General features: G+C 50.7%; 1 protein-coding gene across 2 annotated transcripts in view; it reads right to left on the bottom strand.

Moving 5' to 3' along the window:
• Nucleotides 1-2,752: 2,752 nt before the first annotated feature.
• The window catches only part of SCARA5 (scavenger receptor class A member 5), a 118,727-nt gene continuing 100,164 nt past the window's right edge, over nt 2,753-21,315 (bottom strand). Inside the window, exons 8-9 of one of the 2 annotated variants that reach the window (XM_002914411.4) lie at nt 13,608-13,802; nt 2,753-4,891 (exon numbers count right to left, since the gene is read on the bottom strand). In XM_002914411.4, coding sequence (XP_002914457.1) covers nt 4,755-4,891; nt 13,608-13,802 — 332 coding nt within the window. In that variant the 3' untranslated portion in view covers nt 2,753-4,754. Of the gene's footprint in view, nt 4,892-13,607; nt 13,806-21,315 lie in introns of both variants that reach the window. The other variant, XM_011218660.3, reaches the window with a different exon arrangement.

Raw genomic sequence — 21,315 nt, forward strand, 5'->3', positions numbered from 1 at the left:
TAGTAACATGCCTGCTTGTGTCACATACGGTGCTGTGTTTAAGATTTCTTGGATTCAAGTCCGAACTTTTCCAAGGGGTGATGCTCCCAGGACCTTAGTCTCCCCTCCACCCCCAGAGAATTGGGATGATTAGAACAGAACCAGGGCTTATAAAAATTCAGGGAGTTCATTCTTGTAAAGCCCTGAGAGTCTGTCGCACGGTAAATGCTCCAGGGAGGTTAGCTGTGGTTTCTGTCATATGATTTCTGCTTATCTGCTATGATTTTGAACGCGTGGCCATGTCTACTTACCGTTTAATCGTTCCCATTTCCTACTGATGGATGTTTGTATAACCAGCTCCAAGGAAGATGATTTTTTAAACAATTGAGCTATTTGTGTTTGCGTAAATAGCTTGGCAAGCAACCACCGTCCCTTTCACCTGTAGGTTTCTTATTGCGGGACATTATTATTCTTGTGTGGTTAATGTCATGCCGGAAGCCTGTAAAAAGGATTAAAGCTAGAATGCTAGTAAGCTCCATGAGGGCAGGAACCAAATGGGTCTGGTCCACCACTGTTACCTCCTGCACCTAGGACAGGGCCTTGCCCATGGGAGACAGTCAGGAAATACTTATCCAATGAACATGCACACGAAGGCAGAACTTTGTCACAACTGTTCTCCTGTGGGTAGAGCGTGAGTTTCCTCAGAGAGGAAGGGGATTCGCTGTGCCTGTTAAAACTGATCTGAAGCCGTCAGTCATGGGAGGGAGAGGTCTTTCCCCCAGACCTAGAACAAGTTCCCCGTGACTGGAGGCCTCGTAGGCAACAGAGCCAGCGCACCCTTCTGCTCCTCGAGCAGAACACAGACGGGTTTTGGGGACATAGGTGGGGCTGAGAGGGAAGTGGGCCATGCCGGGAGCCAGGCACTGTTTCCCCGCTCTCTGGGACTACAACTCCAGTAGTTATTGAAGGGTCCAAGACTTCTGTTTTGGAGACTTGTCTGTTTTAAGGCTGTTGGCTATTTTTCTGGAATCATTGCTTTGTTGCACCTCCTCACTTAACTGGGCCAGTACTAGGAAGAGCCCTCATGGAGGAGGGCATGGGCCCTCTATTTCTGCCCTAATGTCTCTCAGGCACCACTATTGTCCACATCTCAAATCTGGTGAGAAACCAACCTCTGGGGCTTACGTGTGCTGTAGTTAAGCCCGCCACTCTAGTGGACTCGATATGTGGAAAAGAGCCTGAACTTTCTCCACCATAAGCATCCCTTAGTTTCTCCAGTTGCATTGTTTTAGGATAGTCATGCTCACATTTCTAAAAAATGCCAAATGTGTGAATCACTTGTCTTTTTCCTGGAATGGTTCTCCCTTCAACCCTCCATAGAATACCCCTCTCCCTTCCCTCCTTTACTTCTCCTTCCCCCCACTTTCCACTCCTTTTTGGAGCAGAGATGGGATTTTGACTGCAGCTTTGTTATTTCTCCCTCTCCACCAGCTCAACCCGCTCCCTGAATTAGAACAGGCTAAAGAGCTTTCAAGAAGGACTTTCAGTCCCCTAGGTAATTCTCCCACTCAGCCTGGAAGGAACTCAAATGATTCTCAGCTCTGCCTGAGCTCTGATAATGGTACTTTCCTCAGAGGTTGTTTTAGCTGAAGTCCTCATGGACTTCATGCAGATTGTTACTCAGCTGACAACTCAAGGGAACCTCTATGAACCTTTCTGGAACTTTCTCTGTATTGTTCTCTACTCGTGAACACTGTGCCTTGCAAATTCCAACCACCTTGGCCTCCCCTATCTCCAGTCTTTGTTTCTTCACCTCAGTAGGTTTCCTGGATTCAGGGCTCCTCTCAGCTGTGCCACAGTCAGACAGAGAGCCAAAGCCAGGGTGGGCTTACCTCACTAGTTGCCTTTTCTCAAGGATCACAGTCTTGTGTTACATGTTGTCCAATGTTTGCAATTATATGTCTCAAGCACTTTGGCCAATGTTGCGGTTATGACAGAGGGAAGATCATTATAGTAAGTACCCTTTCATTCCCAAGTAAGAACTCTGGGGGCGCCTGGGTGGCTCAGTAGGTTAAGCATCTGCTTTCAGCTTGGGTCATGGTCCCAGGGCCCTGGGATTGAGCCCCGCATCAGGCTCCCTGGTGAGCCTGATTCTCCCTTACCCTCTGCCACTCCCCACCCCCCCGTCAAATAAATAAATAAAGTCTTAAAAAAGCAAACAGACAAACAAAAAACCAAAAAACCAAGTAAGAACTCTGGAGATGTGAGGAAATAGATAGGTGTTCTTTCCTTGATTGAATAAAAATGCACATCACTTATAAACTGGGCCTTGACTTTTCTGTTGCCTGGAACCCTTACCTTAGGTTACCTACTACGACTTGAGACGTCATGTTCCACCGTGTTCTTGGTCTAGACTGTGTTTATTGTCTTCCAGAAGTATGAAGACAACTTCTCTCTCTCCCTCTTAAGAGAGTGATAGAGAATGAGCGGGGGAAAGGGGAAAGAGGAAGAGAGAGATTCCCAAGCTGGCTCCATACCCAGAGCAGAGCCTGACCCGAAGCTAGATCTCACAACCCTGAGATCATGACCTGAGCTGAAACCAAGAGTCAGACGCTTAACTGACTAAGCCACCCAGGCGCCCCTGAAGGCAGCTTCTCATAGCTGCCCATTCTACCAATCCCCAGTGAGAAATAACCTGACCATCCAGTTTTTACCAGTCCTTCCCATGCTCGCCAGAATTTCAGGAGAAAGAATGTGACACAAAACTTGTTAGTGACATGTTCTTAGCTTTATTGAAATTCTTTCTTACAAAAGGTCTTATGTATTTTAGGCCAGGCCTAATGTCTTTTAGTCCCTGAAATCCAGGTCCATGGTTATTTCCATGTCCTCTTAAGTAAATATGTAAACTAGTAGACTTTTTGATTAAGGATCAAACACTTATCATTGTGATTTTTATTTGATGTAAGACAAGACTTCCATTTCCCCAAATGAAAAGACCAAGTAAGAAAGTTATGTGGGTCTTCACTGATGGGATAACTGGTTTCTTTGCCAGAACGGACTTGGAACTTATTTTGTTCAATGTGACATCTTTCCACCTTCAGTATTTTCTTTTTTTAATGCAAACTTTGCAATGCTCTGAGCTATGTAGTAAAGAGTGCCATGTTTATATATGCATACATATATTGATTCTGGAAAAAGATGCATGAGTACATGCGTGTTATGTAAACATAGCAATTGACCAGGAGAGCCTCTGATCATTAGGACATTAATGGATAACAAGCATATTGTAAGCAAAAAACCACCAATAGCATATATTGGTTTAGTTGTCAGCCAGGAACTTTGCTGGTCCTACACCTGGAGGGTCCCAGGTGTCACTTTCCCCAGCCAAGCTGATGCTCACCCCATGTGACAGGTGTTTGTGTATCCAAGGCCTGACTCAGTCCATGACTCCCCAACGGAAGTGAGTCTGTGCTTGCTTACTACCGTGTAGCTTCCCTACTCCTAGAACATGTCTATGGCCTGGTTTGACCTCCTTCTCATGTCAAAAGCAGAATATGATCTCCCTGTCCCTAGGAGAGGGGTGCAGATTGAGGACTGGCAGAGCCCCATGGCTCCCTCTTCTGCCAGAGGTTCTAGGGAATCCTCATGTCCCTACGGGACCCATCAGGACACGTGTTCTGATCACAGGAGCACACCCAAAGAGTCCCGGAAGGTTCAATATCATTACCTCCAAACAGCTCCGAGACACAAGTAACCCTGACTGCCAGATGAGTGAGTGTTGGTCTCAGGTTAACACAGACAGCCCCCATGTCACCCCCCAAATCAGCTTTCCTATGTGGGTGGTTGGCCTAGAAGCCAGTCCATGTCTGATCTTATCCTCTGTAGGTTAGTAGTATGGAACCCCGTAGTCCCACATGCCTTACACCCGAGCTCCCTGCTCAAGCCCAGTAAAGACACGCTAAGATTCAGGTAGAAACAATGGTTACAGTCATTCTCAATCTTCCGGCTTACTGGCCAGGTGAATGGGTCTGCTGGGTGCTACCTGGAGGTAAGGTCTTACCCCAGCTAACAAGCCTTGTGGGAATGCTGCAAAGGGGATAAATGAGTTTAGCATCCAAGATGCTAAGTAGTACACACGGTAGTCACTCGATGGATGTCAGTTTCACTCCCTTCTCCAAAGCCAGGCTGTCTCCTGCAGGGGCTGCGCATTTCCCCCTCACTCCTACAGCGGGCTGGCCTCTACGTCACTTCCTCGAACTAACGAATAGTGTGCAGAGGCAGAGTAAAGAGGGAAGAATGAATCATTTGGTATTGTCTCTTGCTGGGAAGGAAGATGTCAAAACTCTTGGCCTAACTAAGGGAATTCTCTGAAGAGTAAATGACTTGTCGGGCATTGCTCCCATCTCCACCTGTCGCATTTCTCTCCAGCAGACTCTCACCATTTAACCGACGCACCAAAGGCGAGCGTGGCTATCGAGTCCTGACGCATGGTGCTTGGAAGGCTGGGCAAAATGACGATCCAGTGCACCAGGGCTTCACCTGCAGAGACCCTGGTAGAAGGGAGAGATGGGCAGTAGATCCCAGAGTTGCACTTCGGAGCTGATGTCCAATGGGAGAATGACGACAGGCCACCATGGTCCTGGGACAGGGATATGGGGGCTGGGGGGGATGCTGGGCTGGGCAGGGCAGAGGCGAGGTCCTGCACAATGCTCCCACCCCAGGAACACAGGAAGGAGGCTCGGCAGCAGGGCCTGGACTGTGGACCGTGCCCACTTTCAGTATCTGTTGCACGTCACCCCAGCGTCCTCAGCGTGCCCGCAGTTTGTCACCCCCCATTTGGAGAAGCTGCAGCGGAAGATGGACTCTTCTGTGCCCTTGCAGGCGACATCGTCCATCCAAATCCTCCCTGTGCCTGTGGGGACAAGTCAACACAGTTTCTTAGCAGACATGCAGGAGAGCAGGACAGAAGACAAACAGAGCACTGCTGTGTCTGTTCTTGACCAGGCTGTCCCGGGCTCTGCTGGCCCCTCACCCCACCAAGACCAAACACACAGTTGCTTGAGGTCAGGACAACAATGACTGTGGTGATGGCAGTATTTATTGGTACTTCCTACGTGTCAGACGTCTCACATGTGTGATCTTCCTCCACCCTCACCATGGGGCTGTGAGATAGACATTAATACACCAATTTTATAGGTGGAGGCCTGAGGCTCAGGATGCAATCAGTGCAAGGCTGCTCGGCTTGTAAGTGGCAGGGTCTGAACTCAAGATCAGGTTGGTTTGGGCCTACACTTAATAGGCGACACCTTATGGCTTCTGAGATATAATCTCTTGCAGTCTTTGTTGATGAGACCTCAAGCACGGCCTAATCTGAGGGACAATGTCGGACAGACCCTGGATGGGACAGATGCAGTGCCCCATAACCCAGTATGTCAGTGCCAACATTACCTCCAATCTTTTGAAATTTAAAGCAGATGGTTCCATCCTACAAGCCCAAAATAGTGGTGCTAGAAGGGCAGGGGACCCCCGAATTTAACATGATAGATAGATAAATAAATATATTTAATAATAGGCAGAAGCATCCCTGATCATAAGTAATTAGGTTAGTTCCCAAAGTATAAGGTCCCTAAGACAATCTACTGGAGTTTTCCCCAGATCTTAAAGGGAAAACCTGCTGGTCTGATAGCACACTTTGGTTGGCTTTCCCGGGAATGTCCCAGAGCCTTGGCAGGTACAAACTTTGCATTGAAGGTCTTCAATGAATGTCAGAGGAATAGGGCAGCTAGGTGGGTGTGGCTCCAGGAGGGAATAGAGAGGGCTTGTCTGGGGTCAGAGCGGTCAGTGGAGGGAGGAGTGGGCTGCACCACAAGTCACCCAGAGCCCCCACTGGTCAACTGGCAGGACCATCGCACTCATGGTTCTGGCGTGTTCTGTGTGCTGATGGCCATGCCAGGCTCCAGATGATGGGAGCCCATTTGGGAGCCCTCTGGAAACCTGAGTGAGCTTCAGGACACCCATAAAAGTGGTGGCTCAGAGCCTGGTTACTCCAAGTGTGGTCCTGGACCGGCAGCACCTGCATCACCCAGAGCTTATTAGAAATGCAGAACTTCGGGTCTCACCTAGGACTACCGAACCAGAGTCTACATTTTAACTGCGAGGTTATGCACTGAAGTTTGACAAGAACTGATGAAGCAGAGAAGTAGGCATTTACAACAAGTAGGACAGGTCTTGATTCAACTCCCAGCCCCACTGGGGGACCAGTTCAGTTTTAAAACTGAATGTGAGGATGTGAGAATTTCGGTGCTAAAACCAGGTACCTTCTGAATAAGCCAGGATTGTTGGTCACTCCAGGACCCTAGCTTGTTAGGTCTATGAGCTGGCCCCAAAGAGCATGAGGTTAAAGGTCATAAACTAGCTGTGTCACCCTGGCGAGTCAGATGAGGCAATAAATTGTCCCTGATTTTTTGAGGGCTTCGAAATCTACCAAAACCCTATAGAAAAAGGTAGCTCAGGGATTGGCCCACGCCCTGACCCTAGCCCTGTCTCCTCCTGTCCCATCTCCCAGCGTCCAGACAACTTCTCCTTTCAGAGGAATTGTCGGGACAACTATAAAAACCTTCAAACCACCACTCACTCTTGACCTGCATGGGAGAATTCTCTTTACAAAGAACGCCCACGAAACATTGAAACCATTTTGCTGCCCACAAAGTCTACTGCGTGAGCTATGTGGTTTAGACATATTTTCGTTTTGCAGGGATTTTCAGCGTCTGTTGCCACAGCATGGCCGAACGGTGAATGTGGGGACAGAGCCGGGAGGAGGAGAGGCCTCCTTCCGCTGTCTTGGCCTTTGCTTCTTCACAAGAGCCTCTGCCCTGGCCCGGATACCCTGTGCGTCTTACACAATAAGCCCTTTGAGGCCGAGCAATAATTCGCAGATTAAATGTCTCCTGGAAAACACATCAGTTTACAAATTACCCAGGAAAAGCCTGCAGGCCCAAGAGCTCTGTGGGATTAGTCACACCCAAAACAAATAAAGAAGCCAATAAAGGGAACTGACAAACACAGAACAGGCCCAAGGTAACCAGCTCAAATACGTATAGAAGCTCCCCAACCTCCAAAGGCTGGTGCGTGTTTTTGCCAGGGAGTTTGGGCTATTGTTCAGTCATGGAAGAGCTAATAAAGTAAGAATAGGGTCCTTTAATCAGCAGTGCTGGATAGCTGTGGTCCTACAGCATCGTGGGGCATCGCTGAGCAGCTGGTCAACCCATGAACCAGCCCAGCTGCTCGCCACGTCAGAGAGCCTAGAACTCCCACTCTATGCACCAATCATCACTTTAGCTTTCAAACTGACATCTGAGGACTTAGTGTGTGGCCCCAAGACCAGGAGCGTCAGCATGACCTGGGAGCTTGTTAGAAATCCAGAGGCCTGCATCCGCCCAGACTTGAATCAGAATGTGCATTTTATTTTTTTATTTTTTTTTTATTTTTTTTTTTTAAGATTTTATTTCTTTATTTGACAGAGAGAGAGACAGCCAGCGAGAGAGGGAACACAAGCAGGGGGGAGTGGGAGAGGAAGAAGCAGGCTCCCAGCAGGAGCCTGATGTGGGGCTCGATCCCATAACACCGGGATCACGCCCTGAGCCGAAGGCAGATGCTTAACCGCTTTGCCACCCAGGCGCCCCAGAATGTGCATTTTAAGAAGATCTCCATGATTCATACGCACATTCAAGTCTGAGGAGCCCTTCTCTAGATCAGGTCTGTACTTGCACAAAGCTATCTCGGCCAGCTCCCTAACAAAGCCCTGGGACAACTAAGCAGGGTAGGTATTCCGCTCCCTGCTGTTTGGATAAGAAAAAGGAAGCAATAGGGTGACATTTTATCTTGAGGTGGCAAAACTGGGACCAGAGGCCAGGTCTTCTGACACTCAGAGAGTAGGGGCTGCTTGAAGGTGATATTTTTGGGAATGAGTAAGTGGAGATTTTATTTTATTTTCCTCATTCATTCATTTGTTCATTCATTCATTCAACATATATTTGAGGGCCTATTCCATGCTCAGTGCTATTCTGGGTGTTTGGACTACATCAAAGGACCAAAAAAAATGATGAAACAACAACCAGAATCTCTGCCTCACGGACCTAACGTTTGAGCTTCTCCATGTTTATTTGGAGTAATATTAATAGAATAAGTTACACTGAATCCTCCAGGCTCCCCTCAGAGCCTCACGCAGAGGTAACCAGGACAGTTTATCAAATAGATATTTGAGAGATGGGAAAACTTGGAAAGATTAAGTGACTTGTCCCATAACGACTAAGGGACAAGAGACCATGACCCAGGCCTCAGACGTGCAGGCAGTCCAGGACTTGCGCCTTCCAGGGAGGCAGTGCACAGCATGAACACCAGGCCAGGGGTGGCAAACTGTGTGCCAATTGGGCCCACTGTCTGCTTTCGTAAATAAAATTTGATTGGAACACAGCCCCACTGGTTGATTATGTTTTGTCTATGGTTGCTTTCGTGCTATAAGAGCAGGGTTGAGTAGTGAGATTAACCTTTGGCCCACAAAGCCTAAAATATATACTGCCTGGCCCTTTCATGTTTGCTGACTCGTGCACAGTGCCACCTTCCAGTCTTTGGAGTTTATCTTGGAGGTTATAATAATATGATTAGAAGTGAACACTCCTAGTTCCATCCCTCGTACTCTCACCTACAAATCTGTCTGCATTTGTACCCATCCTCACCTCCTTCTGTCTGTCTGTCTCCCAGAAAGATCTTCCCTGCGGATCCAAGGCTACCTCCCAGCTGGGCTACATTTGGCTCTCTCCCCTTTTCCTAGACTTCCTTCCACCCATCACCCACCATCTGCTCCATCTGCGTTTCCTCCCTCTTCAACAGCTCTTGGACCCATTTAAAATTGAAAAACACCTTTAAGTCTCTCCCATTTGGCGCTTTCCTTGCTTTTTTCCCGGAGAAACAGATACTTTGATGATTGAGCCCTGTCCAGGGAAACTTTACAGTGCCAGACCCCTAAGAGAACTGCCAGGGATTGGAAGTTTCTTGTATTCTACCGGGCGAGGACTCAGGTTAGGTGGGTACAGAAGTTCCTTCCTTCTTTCCTCCCTCCCTTGTCCCCTCCATCCCCCCTTCCTCCCTCCCTCCCTTCCTCCCTTTCTCCCTTCCCTCCCACATTTAGCTGGTACCTATGAAGTCCCAGGCACAGTCCTGGGTTTTGGAGCTGTGAAGGTAAAGCCCTCAAGATATTCACACACACATCAGAGCTCAGGAGCACGTGAGACGTGCCATGATAGAGATACCACACCAGGGGAGCTCGGAACGGGGTGGGGATGGAAGTTGCCAGCAAAGCCCCCTCAGGAGCTGATAATTGAGCTGACTTTAAAAGCTGAATAAGAATTAGCTAGCTGAAGAAGAAGGAAGAACATTCCAGACCGAACTTAAGAAGACACAGAAATGAAAAACAGCCATGGGAGCTCAGAGAACCCAAGGGTCAAGGGTCGGCTGGTGGCTGAAGGGTGAGAGGGAGGTGGGAGGAAACGTGGGAGGGGTCTCGTCTCAGAAAGAACTCTGGCAGCCACAAGGAGGGAGGGGACGGGAGCCAGGCTGGAGGTGGAGGTGAGGAAGTGGCTCATGGAGGGTCATGGCCACTGCCGCACCCACACCCACATTGACTGGCAGCCGACCTCCACCCAACGTGCAGCAGAGGAGTGAGCACACCAGGGCCGGCCCCAAGTTTACTGCTTCGCGCATGTGATCTCATTTAGCGAATGCCATCATCCTTCAAAAGTGGAAGGACTCAAGCTAGGGGAGGTGATAAAATCTACTCCGGGCCACCAGCTAGAAGTGGCAGATTGAAGACTCTAACTCGGGTTGGACCCACAGCCTGAGCTCCTAACCACTGCTCTACCCTGCTCGCACTCCTAAGGCAAGAGCAGTGAGAACAAAGAGGAAGGGACAGAATCAAGGGACACCAGAGAGTAGACACTGGTAAAATCTGTGGGACCCAGGGACCAGCCAGATGAAGGGAGGGGGAGGGGGAGAGGGCGGGATGGGGTACGGGCTGGCAGTCCCCGGCCAGTGGGGTGGGAAGCACATCCAGAGGGCACAGAAAGAAGCCAAGCCATGGAGGGAGGGACCAGGGCGTGGGAGACTGAGGCTGGGGATGGGCTGCCCGGGATTAGGAGTCGGGGTCCTAGTGGGGAAGGGGGCTGTGGTCAGAGGGGTGTCCCGATCTGAGGCACAATCCTACTGCTGCCCGGAGAGGCGGCATCCCCTCCTCTCTGCCCTCATAGCCACCACCTTCCCACGCTGTTTAGAATCGGTAAACACGCCTGCCTTTCCCACTACGCTGAACCTGTTGAGGCTGGAGATGAGGGTTACTGGACTTTGTGTCCCAGCACTGAGTCTAGTGCCCACCGACCAGAGGTGCCTAGGAGCTGCTGAGGAAGCAGGCAGTGCAGCCCGGCTTAGGAGCAAGGGCTCAGAGGAGGCTCGGCTGGGTCAGCCCCTTCTCTTACCCCCTGTGAGCCCGTTCGTAACACCTGGCCGGCCTACCTGTCGAGGTCTCCCATATCATATCACATAAGATGCTAGACCGCAATGGAAAATGATAGTGCCAATGTGGTATGTATGGGGAAGGGAGTCAGGTTTTGCACTGATGGTTTAAAGTGATGATTTCAGGGGCATCTGGGTGGCTGAGTCGGTTGAGCGGCTGACTTGGTTTCAGCACAGGTCATGATCTCAGGGTCCTGAGATCCAGCCCTGCATCGGACTCCTCGGTCAGCGGGAAGTCTGCTTGAAATTCTCTCTCTCTCCCTCTGACCCTCCCCCCTCAAATAAATAAATCTTTAAAAAAAAATAAAGTGGTGATTTCAGAGCTTCCCCACATGACACACGTTACAAAAATCAAGGGGGACTAAAAGAGGCCACGGAGTCTCGGTTTGAGACGAACTCTGCCCATGGCATTCAAGCAACTTGTTTTGGCTTCTCTAAGTTGCTGATTATTTTTTCCCCACAGTTTTACTTCCCCTCACTAGGAAGGAGTCCTCCTCGAAGCCAAGGATGGAACAGCAAGGCTGTTCCTCCAGTCCCTGCTTCTCCTATGAACAGAAACAGCATTTTCCTTGAAGAGAGCAGGCTGAAATCCGGCCCGACGCTTGGAGCGGGAGCAAAGCGCTCTGCCCCGGTGGGCTGCCCTCCCGGGAGCTGGACTCTCCGAACTCCCCACGCGGCCGGCCTTCGGTGGAGAGGCCAGGACGGGCGGGGTCGGGCAGCTGCTCTCTGCCGGCTGTCACAACAGATTTCCCCCAGAGTCACTTTCCGCCCCTGGGATCGTCTTTGCTGCTCAGATGGCTGGAACAAAGTACCATTGACTGGAGGCTTCTAAACAACAGGCACTTCTCGCTCTCAGCTCCCGAGGCTGGGAGTCCGAGATCAGGGTGCCGGCAAGGCGGGGTTCTGAGGACAGCCCTCTTTTGGGTTGGAGACCACCTACTTCTCTGTGTATCCTCAGGGAAAGAGGAAGAGGGAACTTTTTGGGGTCCCTTTTGTTAGAGCGCGAGTCCCATCATGTCACCTGATCACCTCCCAAAGACCCCACCTCTTCATCCCGTCATGCTGGGAGTTAGGATTTCAATATATGAATTCGGGGGCGACACAAGCACTCCGTCTGTACAGTGCCTGAGGTCTAAGGGCCGAGATTCTGAATCAGCCGGTGGGGTGAGGTGAAGAGTGGCTGAGCAGTGGAGGGTGCCATGGGCATGTGACCTGCCTCTGTTTCTCTCTCTGGAGAGGCTGTGTCAGCCCCTCCTCTAACGCCACACCGTGAGTCCTTCAGCCACGCGGCACGGTGGGTTGGGCAGCCACGGTGTCAGGCAGACTGCAAACATGCCTGGCTCCCCTCCATGACACAAGGAGACCCACGGCTGGGCCAGCTGCTCCCCTGCAGGTCACAAGGGGGACCTGTCAACTGGGTGTGAGTGGATCGGTCCAAACCCCTCCCCACACCTGTCAGAACTTGGGTCCTTGTGACAGGTGTGCAGGAACATTCCAGATCCCAGGGGGTCAAGCGGGAAGACACATCACAGAGTCTGCAAGCCCTTTTAAGTTACAGACGGAGATGCCAAGACCCACAGTGAAGCAGCCACAAGATCACACGGCCGGGTCAGCCCGCCCTCCTACGGGTGTGGGGGGGCCTGCGCTGGTGCAAGTGGACTGTTGTTTCAGTTGTGAGTCAACACAGGTTTCTTCAAGTTCAAGGTCTGATGGAGGGAAAAGCATGTGTGAACGTGAATTTTGTATTTGAGTGTGAAAGTATATGTGGGGCCACGGATGTGTAGCCAGTGTCGGTAGGTGTGTAATGAGTGACCCCATTTTGTGTGTCGCTTGGGCGGTGGTCACAGCAAGCATGCCACGGGATAGCGAGTGCTCTGTGCTGAATTGTGCTCCCTCAAAGTACTGCGCTGAAGTCCTAAGCCCTGGCACCTCAGAATGTCACTGTTTGGAGACAGGCCCCTTCAAGAAGTGATTAAGGTAAAGCGAGGCCATGGGGAGGGAGCCCTAATCCAAGATGACTGTGTCCTTAGAAGAAGAGGAGACACAGAGACACACAGAGGGAACACAGGAGAAGACGGCCACGTACAGGCCGAGGACAGAGGCCTCGGGAGAAAACCAAAGCCGCTGACACCTTGTTGTGGACCCTCCAGCTTTTAGAACTGTGAGAAAACAAATTTCTGTTGCTTCAGCCCCACAGGTCTGTGCTATTTGTTACAGCGGCCGAGCGGACTGATACAGAGAGCCAGCCTGAGGGACAGACACAGCCGTGGATGGGGACCGGAGCTGGGGCAGAGCTAGCTTCCTTGAAGCAGGAAAGGGATGCGTGGTTCACATCGGCCATCCGCCCAGAGGAGGCCTGCACCTCTCCCTCACAGTGTCTTGTACCATCCGCAGGAAGTGAGGTGGGCTGGAGCATGCTGGAAGGAAAGCAACCAAAATGGTGAAGGCTGTCGAAATCCTGTCACATGAAGAAGAGATGGAGTTCCCGGAAATATTCACCTGAAGAAGAAAAGCCTCAGAGAGGGTCAGGGACAGCTTGCAGAATGGATGAGAGCCTGGCCTCCTAAGCCACCTGCTAGCGTCTGAACCCAGGCTCTGCCATTTGCTAGCTGTGTGACCTTGGGCAAGTTATTCAACCTCTCTGTGCCTCTGTTTCCTCATTTGGAAAATGGGGATGATAGCTGTATGTACTTCCTAGCGTTGTAAGGGTTAAATGAGTGCATATCTGTAACGTGTTTAGAACCGAGCCCGCACACAATGGGCGTTAAATAAGTGTCCAGCCCTCACTGTGCTCCATCAGGAAAATGTAAGAGCGTTAAGTGGGAGTGGGTTTGTGCCTGAGACGCAGGGCTGAGAACGAGAGCCCACAGGGGAATCCGACAGGACACAAGAAACAAAAGGAAGTCAATTCCAGGAAAGGAAAAATGTTCTAATAACCAGAGCTGCGTGAGGACGTGCCAGCCTGTCTGGCGGGACTGCTGTGAGGGGGCCTCATGCCCTGGGGAGGAGACCCGACGAGGATTCCTGGGCGCTCGCCCCGGGTCCTTTTCCCCCAGGGGGCTTACCTTGCCCGAATCGAGCTGTCCGGTACACCTCCTCCACACCGCGGAAGCCCAGCATGCGGCACACCACGTCGCCATCCTTCTTGTCCCAGCCGTCGTCGCACACGGTGCCCCAGCGCCGCTCGTGGTACACCTCCACGCGTCCCTCGTGCGGCCCGGAGCCGTTCACCAGCCTGACCATCACGGCCTCCACGCTCCCTGCTGGCAGCAGCCCACAGTCACCGCTGTGCGCCGGGTACAACGCAGCCACCCGGGGACCTGCCCTGACTTTCCTCTGCCCCCCACCACACCCCTGCACAGGGCAGAAGGGGCCCGGACCATGAACAGCAGAAACCCTGGGGTCTCACCCCTGCCCTTGAGCAGCCTGCTTCTCTCTACCTTGTTTTTTCTTTTCTTTTAATAGACTTTATTCTGGGGGGTGCTTAAGTGGCTCAGTCAGCTAAGCCCCAACTCTTGGTTTCGGCTCAGGTCGTGATCTCAGGGTGGTGAGATCGAGCCCCGTATGGGGCTCTGTGATCAGTGCAGAGTCTGCTTGAGATTCTCTGCCTCTCCCCCGCCCTCCCCTTCAGCCCCCTCCCTGCTTTGGCAGGCATGCTAGCTCTCTCTCAAATGAATAAAAAAATCAATAACATCTTTAAAAAAAGATAGACTTCATTTTTCAGAGCCAGTTCAAGTTCACAGAAAAATTTCCTACAGCCCCTTTGGGCCTGCACAGCACAGCCACCCGCACTGTTAACAGCCCGCCCCAGAGTGTTGTACTGTTATCATGGGTGAACCTACACTGAGATATCATCACCGCCCAGAGCCCACCGTCTACCTTAGGGCTCCTTCTTGGCGTACATTCCACGGGTTTGGACAAACGTCTACTGACATGTATCCACCATTACAGTATCCTACAGGGTAGTTTAATTGCCTAAAAATCCTCCGTGTTTCTCCTAGTCCTCCCTCCCCACTTCCCAGCTCCTGCGGACCTCTGGTCTTCTTACTGTCTCCATAGTTTTGCCTTTTCCAGAATGCCATACTGTTGGAATCATACTGTATGTAACTTTTCCAGATGGGCTTCTTTTACCTAGTATTATGCATTTAAGTTTCCTCCATGTCTTTTTGTGGCCTGATAGCTCATTTCTTTAGAGCACTGAAGAATATTCCATTGTCCAGGTATGCCCCACTTTATTCACTTCCTGCAGGACACATGCCACCAAGCTTTGGCAATTATGGATAAAGTGCTATAAACCCTCCTGTGCAGGCTTTTGTGTGGACATCAGTTTTTAACTCATTTGGGTAAATCCCAAAGGAGTGTGATTGCCGGATTTCTCTCCACCTTTTGGGACCTAGTGACCAGCAATCATGCCTGCAAGGGAGGAGGGGGGAGGGGCAACGCAGAAAACCAAGTGAGGATCCGACTCTCCCAGCAGGTGGCCTTGCTGAGCAGCTCCATAGGTGGGGAGGGGGAGGTGCCTAGGGAGTGTCTCAGCCCTGAGTTTAGCGTTCCCCCCGACTTTCCCACTGGGCTGTGAGCATGAAAGTGTGAAGCCAGACAGACCTGGGTGTGAATTCTCTCTGCCACTCACTGTCTGTGAGTAGTTCATCAAATCTAAGATGCCACTTTTTGTAAGGCACATCACTATCTTATGTGCTGCCAAGAAGGAAAAAGTTCTGCCAGTGACAGTGGCAAATTACGTCAATCGCAAGATGCTTCCAGACTTCAGAGATGTGAAATTGTGTGTCACAGAATAAGGGAGATGCGGCAATCCATGAAGAGCTTAGAACAGTACCTGGTACATAGAAGGCTCTTCTTTCTACCTGAATGAACTTAAGAAAGACTCATAGCCTCTCTAAGGGTATGTCCCCAACTGTGACATGGGGACAACACGTGGGGCTATTATGTAGACTACATGAAATCATGTGGGGGAACCTGGGTGGTTCAGTCAGTTGGCTTTTGATTTTGGCTTGGGTCATGATCTCAGGGTCGTGGATTGAGCCCCATGTAGGGTGCTCAGCGCGAAGTTTGCTTGTCCCTCTCCCTCAGCTCCTCCTCCCACTCATGCTCTATCTTATTTTTTTTTATTTTATTTAAAGTCAATGAATTAACGTAGTGTGTATTATTAGTTGCAGAGGTAGAGGTCAGTGATTCATCAGTTTTGTATAACACCCAGTGCTCATTACATCACGTGCCCTCCTTAATGCCCATCACCCAGTTACCCTATCCCCCCATCCACCTCCCCTCTCTCTCTCTTAAAATAAATGCATACAATCTTTTTAAAAAATGAAATCATGTGGATAAGGCTCCGAGCATGGTGGCTGGCACACTGTGGACCCTCAGCAAATCCCAGGCTGCTCCTCCTTCTCTCACGGCTGAAACTCTATCACATTCATCTCTAAACTCTATTTAGCACAGAGCCTGGCTCTAGGAAATGAACAGTAAATGTGCTGCACAGCTGAATGAATGAAGATTCATTCCCTTGCAGTACAAAGCATTACATTATTTCTCCAAGGGGATATTTTGGGGACTCAAAGAACACGGGAGCAGCTGAAACAAGCCTTAAGATCATCTCAAAGCCAGGGTCCGGCTGGGAAGTCACAGTGTGGGGCCATACACACTGTTAGTGTCAGAGGGGAAGTGGGAGCTTGGGTCCCCTCATGTGTGTTCTAAGGTCCTCTCACCATCCAGGGGTTGGGTAACAATCTTCATCCCTTGGGGACCAGAACTTCCTCACTTGACAAGATATTGGAGTGGTCGTTGGGGCTTAAATCTGGTCACACCTCAAAATCATTAAGCATGACTGTGAAATGCAGATTCCTGGGCCTACTCGGACCTACTGGCTCAGAGTCTTGGTGGCTCGAGTCAGGGATCTGTATTTTTTACAAGCATCCCGCACGATGTCAAAGTAATACATAAATGTGAACAGGCATTTGGGAGTGATGGGAGTAGATGATCTCCAAGGTTTTTTCCAGCTCCAGTGGTCAGTGAGTCCAAGGCCAGGGAAGAGGTGGAAGAAGTCAAAGCTGTCTCTTTTTTGTTTTTCTTTTTGCAGCCAGAAACCACCTGGGACATGTAGGGTGGTAGTGAAATCACTGTACTGTGACATGGTGACACGTGAGTGACATGATGCAGAAAAGACCTTTATGTGAACTGCCAGAGAAAACAACAAATCCGATCAAGTTCTGTGCCCAGTAAGTACTGTGCTCTTCGACAATTTTTTTCTTCATTTTTTGGCCAAGTGGGCTGGGGGATCCCCCTTACAATGACTGTGACCTTCACAGGCCCTGGAAAAGATGGTAGGATTGATAAACCCCACATCTGTACCGCATGAGAAAGGAGAGGAGTTAGAATTGGCCACACATCTGTTATGTGCTGCTTGGGCTGGGGAAACCCCAGAATATTCTGTACTGGGGAACCAAAGAAGTCACCAGAAAACCACACCATTCTCAAAGCGCTAAAAGATCACAGAAGGATGACTCTGAAAGGCTTCTTGAAATGTTAAACGGCATTTTCTACACATTCTTCATCCCTGACCATTCTCTTCATATGGATTTGCTGAAAACACAAGCTCATACCAGGCTGTCTGGCTGGGGATGAGCAAGAGAACACAGGAATCCTGGAGAAGGAAAACACGGAGAGAAGCTGGAAGGCAGAGACTGGGTCTGAGACAGAGAAACTCCTCAGGGAGCGGAAATGACAAGCTAACCTGGAGCCAGCAGCAGCAAATGAGGCCTGGCCCCTGGCTGGGGGCTTGCCCTGGGTGGGTTGGCCGAAGCTGAGATGTCAGCCCTAATTTCTCACAGACCTGCCTTGCCTCTGTCAGCAGCCTGTCATGGTGGCAGTGGGCCACACCAGGCCAGCCTCCAACAGAAGCCTCAGTGTGGGGTCGTAAGTAGAGAGAGAAGTGACAGGAGAATGTTGGGGGCCCAGAGCAGGCCAGGCAGAGTTCAGGGTGTCAGGTCAAAACAATAGGGAGAGGCCGGCTGTGACCCAGGAAGCCAAGGCTGACGTTCAGAGATTCCCCCATATCCTCCCTGCTCGGGCCAGCCTGAACTCACTTCATTCATGTCTTTGTTTAGCAAAATAAGTGACTAGCCATCTGTTAAAGGCCTGGTCCTGTTCTAGGAGCTATGGATACATCCATGAACAAAGTCTCTGCCCTCAGGGACTGGTATTTTAGTGGAGAGACTAGCAGTAAAGCTAAGAAACAAAGATTTAACTATGGCCAGGTAGTGATGAGTGCATAGACAGGAACAGAAGCACAGAAAGGGAAGAGAGACTGAAAGGAGGTGCCATCTTAGATGAGGAGACAAGCAAGGAGATGGAGAGTGAGGGGAAATGCCATCTTAGATGAGGAGATAAAGTGAATGAAGAGTGAGGGAAGGTGCCATCCTGAGCAGGGACACAAGGAAGGGAATGGAGAGTGAGGAGATGTGCCTTCTTGGAGAGAGAGACAGGGAAGGGAATGAAGAATGAGGGAAGATGCTGTCTGAGAGAGAGAGAGACAAGGAAGGGAACGGAGAGTGAGGGAAGGTGCCGTCTTGGAGAGAGACAAGGAAGGGAATAGAGAGTCAATGGAGGCACCATCTTGGATGGGAGGGAAGGAGGAAGGCCTCAAGTAGAAACCTGAATGAGCCAGAGGAGTACTCCAGAGATGGACTCCCCCATCTCAAAAAAACCCCTCTTTGTATTCCGGCCTAAGCTTTTCTTGTCCTTTAAATCTCAGCTTACATGTCCCATCCCCCCAAAAGCCTCCCCATATCCCCCACACCTGGCCAGGGCCTCTTCTTTGGATGTATGTATCACTTCATCTAATAATAGCCTATCTGTCTTCTTTGGACGCTGTGAGCATTCCAGGGACGGATCCATGGCCTGACACAGTGCTCGTGCATCGAGATGCCCAAACTGTGCAAAATGAAGGCATGCACGAATGAATGAACTCAGATGATACAGACCTGGGTGGACGGTCCTGCCTCTTGGACATAGCTCCTGAGAGCCTACAGCTTTGGTATGAGCCTGGAGAATCAGCCATCAGGGCATCCCACGGTTCCGACACCCCCTTTATGACATCAGAGCCTCTTCCGCTCACTCAATCACAGATGGCTTCTTTTGATGGAATGGTCCTGGGTTCCGGAGCCCAGGGCGAGGCTCTTGGTACAATGACCATACATTCCAAATGAGAAAATAGGGATGTGGTCTGTCATATGATATGGTGGGTACTGGAAGAAATCTGGAAAATGTCATCTGGATGCTGAAATATTGGACTTCCCAGGAGGCTTCGATGTATATGGAAGTGGGAAAAGAATATTTGGAAACAGGACAACTTCAAAAAATTGGACACATATGGTAACCACAATTACGAGACTCACAGCATCAGTTTCATCTGGTTTATGTCCCATGATCCCCATAAACCCAGTAAAGCTGTGGCCCCCAGGACTACCCCGCCCCCAGACTCTAGGTTGGCTCACTGAGCAGAGGAACCTGTTCCTTGTAACTTGTTCCCAGATCCTCCAGATTTAGGATTTCTCCTCACGATGGAGGCTGAACACGGTCACCTGCTCATGGGGTGCTGTGTGCCCCAGGAGAATTTAAATGACCTCCCCTGGACTCATCCAAACGACATGGCACATTCTGTCTTAGTTCTATCTTATAGACCCTGTCACTCAGGCTGGTTTTTGTATCCTTTGCTCTCCCCGTAATAAGAGCTCAACTCTGTGGATAATTCCCTTGGGAAAACCATAGGCTGAGATTTGATCTGATTATGATGCCAAGGGGTCGTTCTGTGCACAGTATCTCCAGCCTTCGGAGGAGCGGCGGGGGAGGCCACGGGCAGGCATTGCCACAGGCCTGAGCAGCGACGCCACCTCCCGCTTCGCATTTGGGGAATCGCCAAATGACTGCAACAGTGCCCCCCTCTCTGGCCTGGGAAGGATGTCATGACTCGGTAAGAGGTTGGGGTTTCTGTGGGCGGAGGGTTTAAACTGTGCTTTTTCCCAGCAGCTTCGGCCCCAGGGCAAAGCTTTCCCACCAAGCAACCAGCCACCGCTCGCTCGGAAACCTCTCACCCCACAGATGGTGTGTCAGCACCTCCAGATGCGGTGCCTGAGGGGGGGTTTCAGCGTCGTTTATGACCCTCCCCCCGCCCCTTCCAGAACACTTCTTGTAAGTCCAGGGGGCGTCTTCCTCAGACACCCGCCCAGAGTGGTTCCCGGGGAGCGCGTGGGTCACTTGAGGTCAAGGAGATAGCTCTCTGCACATGACAGGAAAGGAGAATGGCAGGCAGAGATTTGGGACTGCACAAAACTCAGGCACGCTAGGCCAACAGAAGGAGGGCTGGCCTGGTGGGAGGGCAAAGGGCAAGAGTGCTCCTGGTGACCTCAGGGTTTTGTAATGGCATGTGACTGACCTTAATAACTGCTTTTGCATTGTCTGACAGGCCCCTTGACCTACCTTCCTTTCTTTCTCTCTCTCTTTCTTTCTTCTTTCTTTCTTTCTTTTTCTTTCTTTCTTTCCATCTTTCTTTCAAGATTTTCTATTATTTATTTGAGAGAGAGAGCATGAATAGGGGGAGGGCCAGACGGCGAGGGAGAAGCAGACTTCCCACTGAGCAGAGAGCCTGATATGAGGCTCGATCCCAGGACACAGGGATCAAGACCTGAGCTGAAGGCTGACGCTTAACCAACTGAGCCATCCAGGCGAGATTCCCCCCACCCCTCGCCCACCCTACCACCACCCTTTACCTCTTTCTTTGCATCCCACCTCCATGGGCCCTGGAAAATCCTTCCGGAGCAAAATGAAAATCAGCAACCCCGCTAAAACCCCTGCTCCCCCACCAATCCCCATGTGGATATCCGATTTTGATTCATATAGGGAACCCTCTAAGTCAAGAGAATATCAAACTCATTCTCTTGTTCTGGGGTCTCTACCTGCAGCCTGGGATCCACCTGGACAGGTGCCCATGGCTTGCAAGTAGAGAGGGCAGTAGTGACCACAAGGCCGGCCCCCACCTAGCTCTTTGCAAAAGGAGCCCTCTCTGGAAGATTCGAGGTTAAGGGAAATACCAAGGAACTGTTCCTCATCAAAAACATGGAGGAAAACCTGGAGAGTTTTCTGACTTGACAGCTTGGCCCAATCCCTGGCCCAGTCAATCTTGAGCAAAGCTTCTTCTAGTATTCTTCCATAGCAGTGACATCCAGATGTTTACAGGATCAGGCCTCTGTATCTTTTGGCCCTGCTGCCCAGATTTGGGATCAGAGGGGCTCTCCTTTTATACAGAGAAGCAGACAGAGAAGAGTCCTTTCAAAAAAGGCTCACGTTGGAAGTGGTGACTTCCTTGTCCGGGTGGGTAACCCTAGGGGAGGAAGTGGATGAACAGGAACCCAGGGCAGAAGACCAGCCCTCTCCAGTTGGGCAGCCTCCCCGCCCTCTCCCAGATCTAAAGGATCAAGGGTTTCACCACCAAATTTTCCAGAGCACCAGTGGTTCTAATCTCTGCTTGGAGCTTTCTGCCTAGCCGCAGCGCCAGACCACAGAACCCACGTCCTCAATCCCTGACCTGCTCTACAGACCCTGCCCATTACCCAGGCCACTGCTGGGACGGACCACCAGATCCTCACACACCCTCTTGCGGGAGGACCCCAGACCCACTCCAGTCCTGGCCTGGCCCCTCCGTAAAGAGGGTGGGGCTGAGGCACAGATGGGGTCCGAGCATGGAGAAGAACAAGGCAT

Source organism: Ailuropoda melanoleuca, chromosome 5, assembly GCF_002007445.2.
Source record: "Ailuropoda melanoleuca isolate Jingjing chromosome 5, ASM200744v2, whole genome shotgun sequence".
NCBI classification, from domain to species: Eukaryota; Metazoa; Chordata; class Mammalia; order Carnivora; family Ursidae; genus Ailuropoda; species Ailuropoda melanoleuca.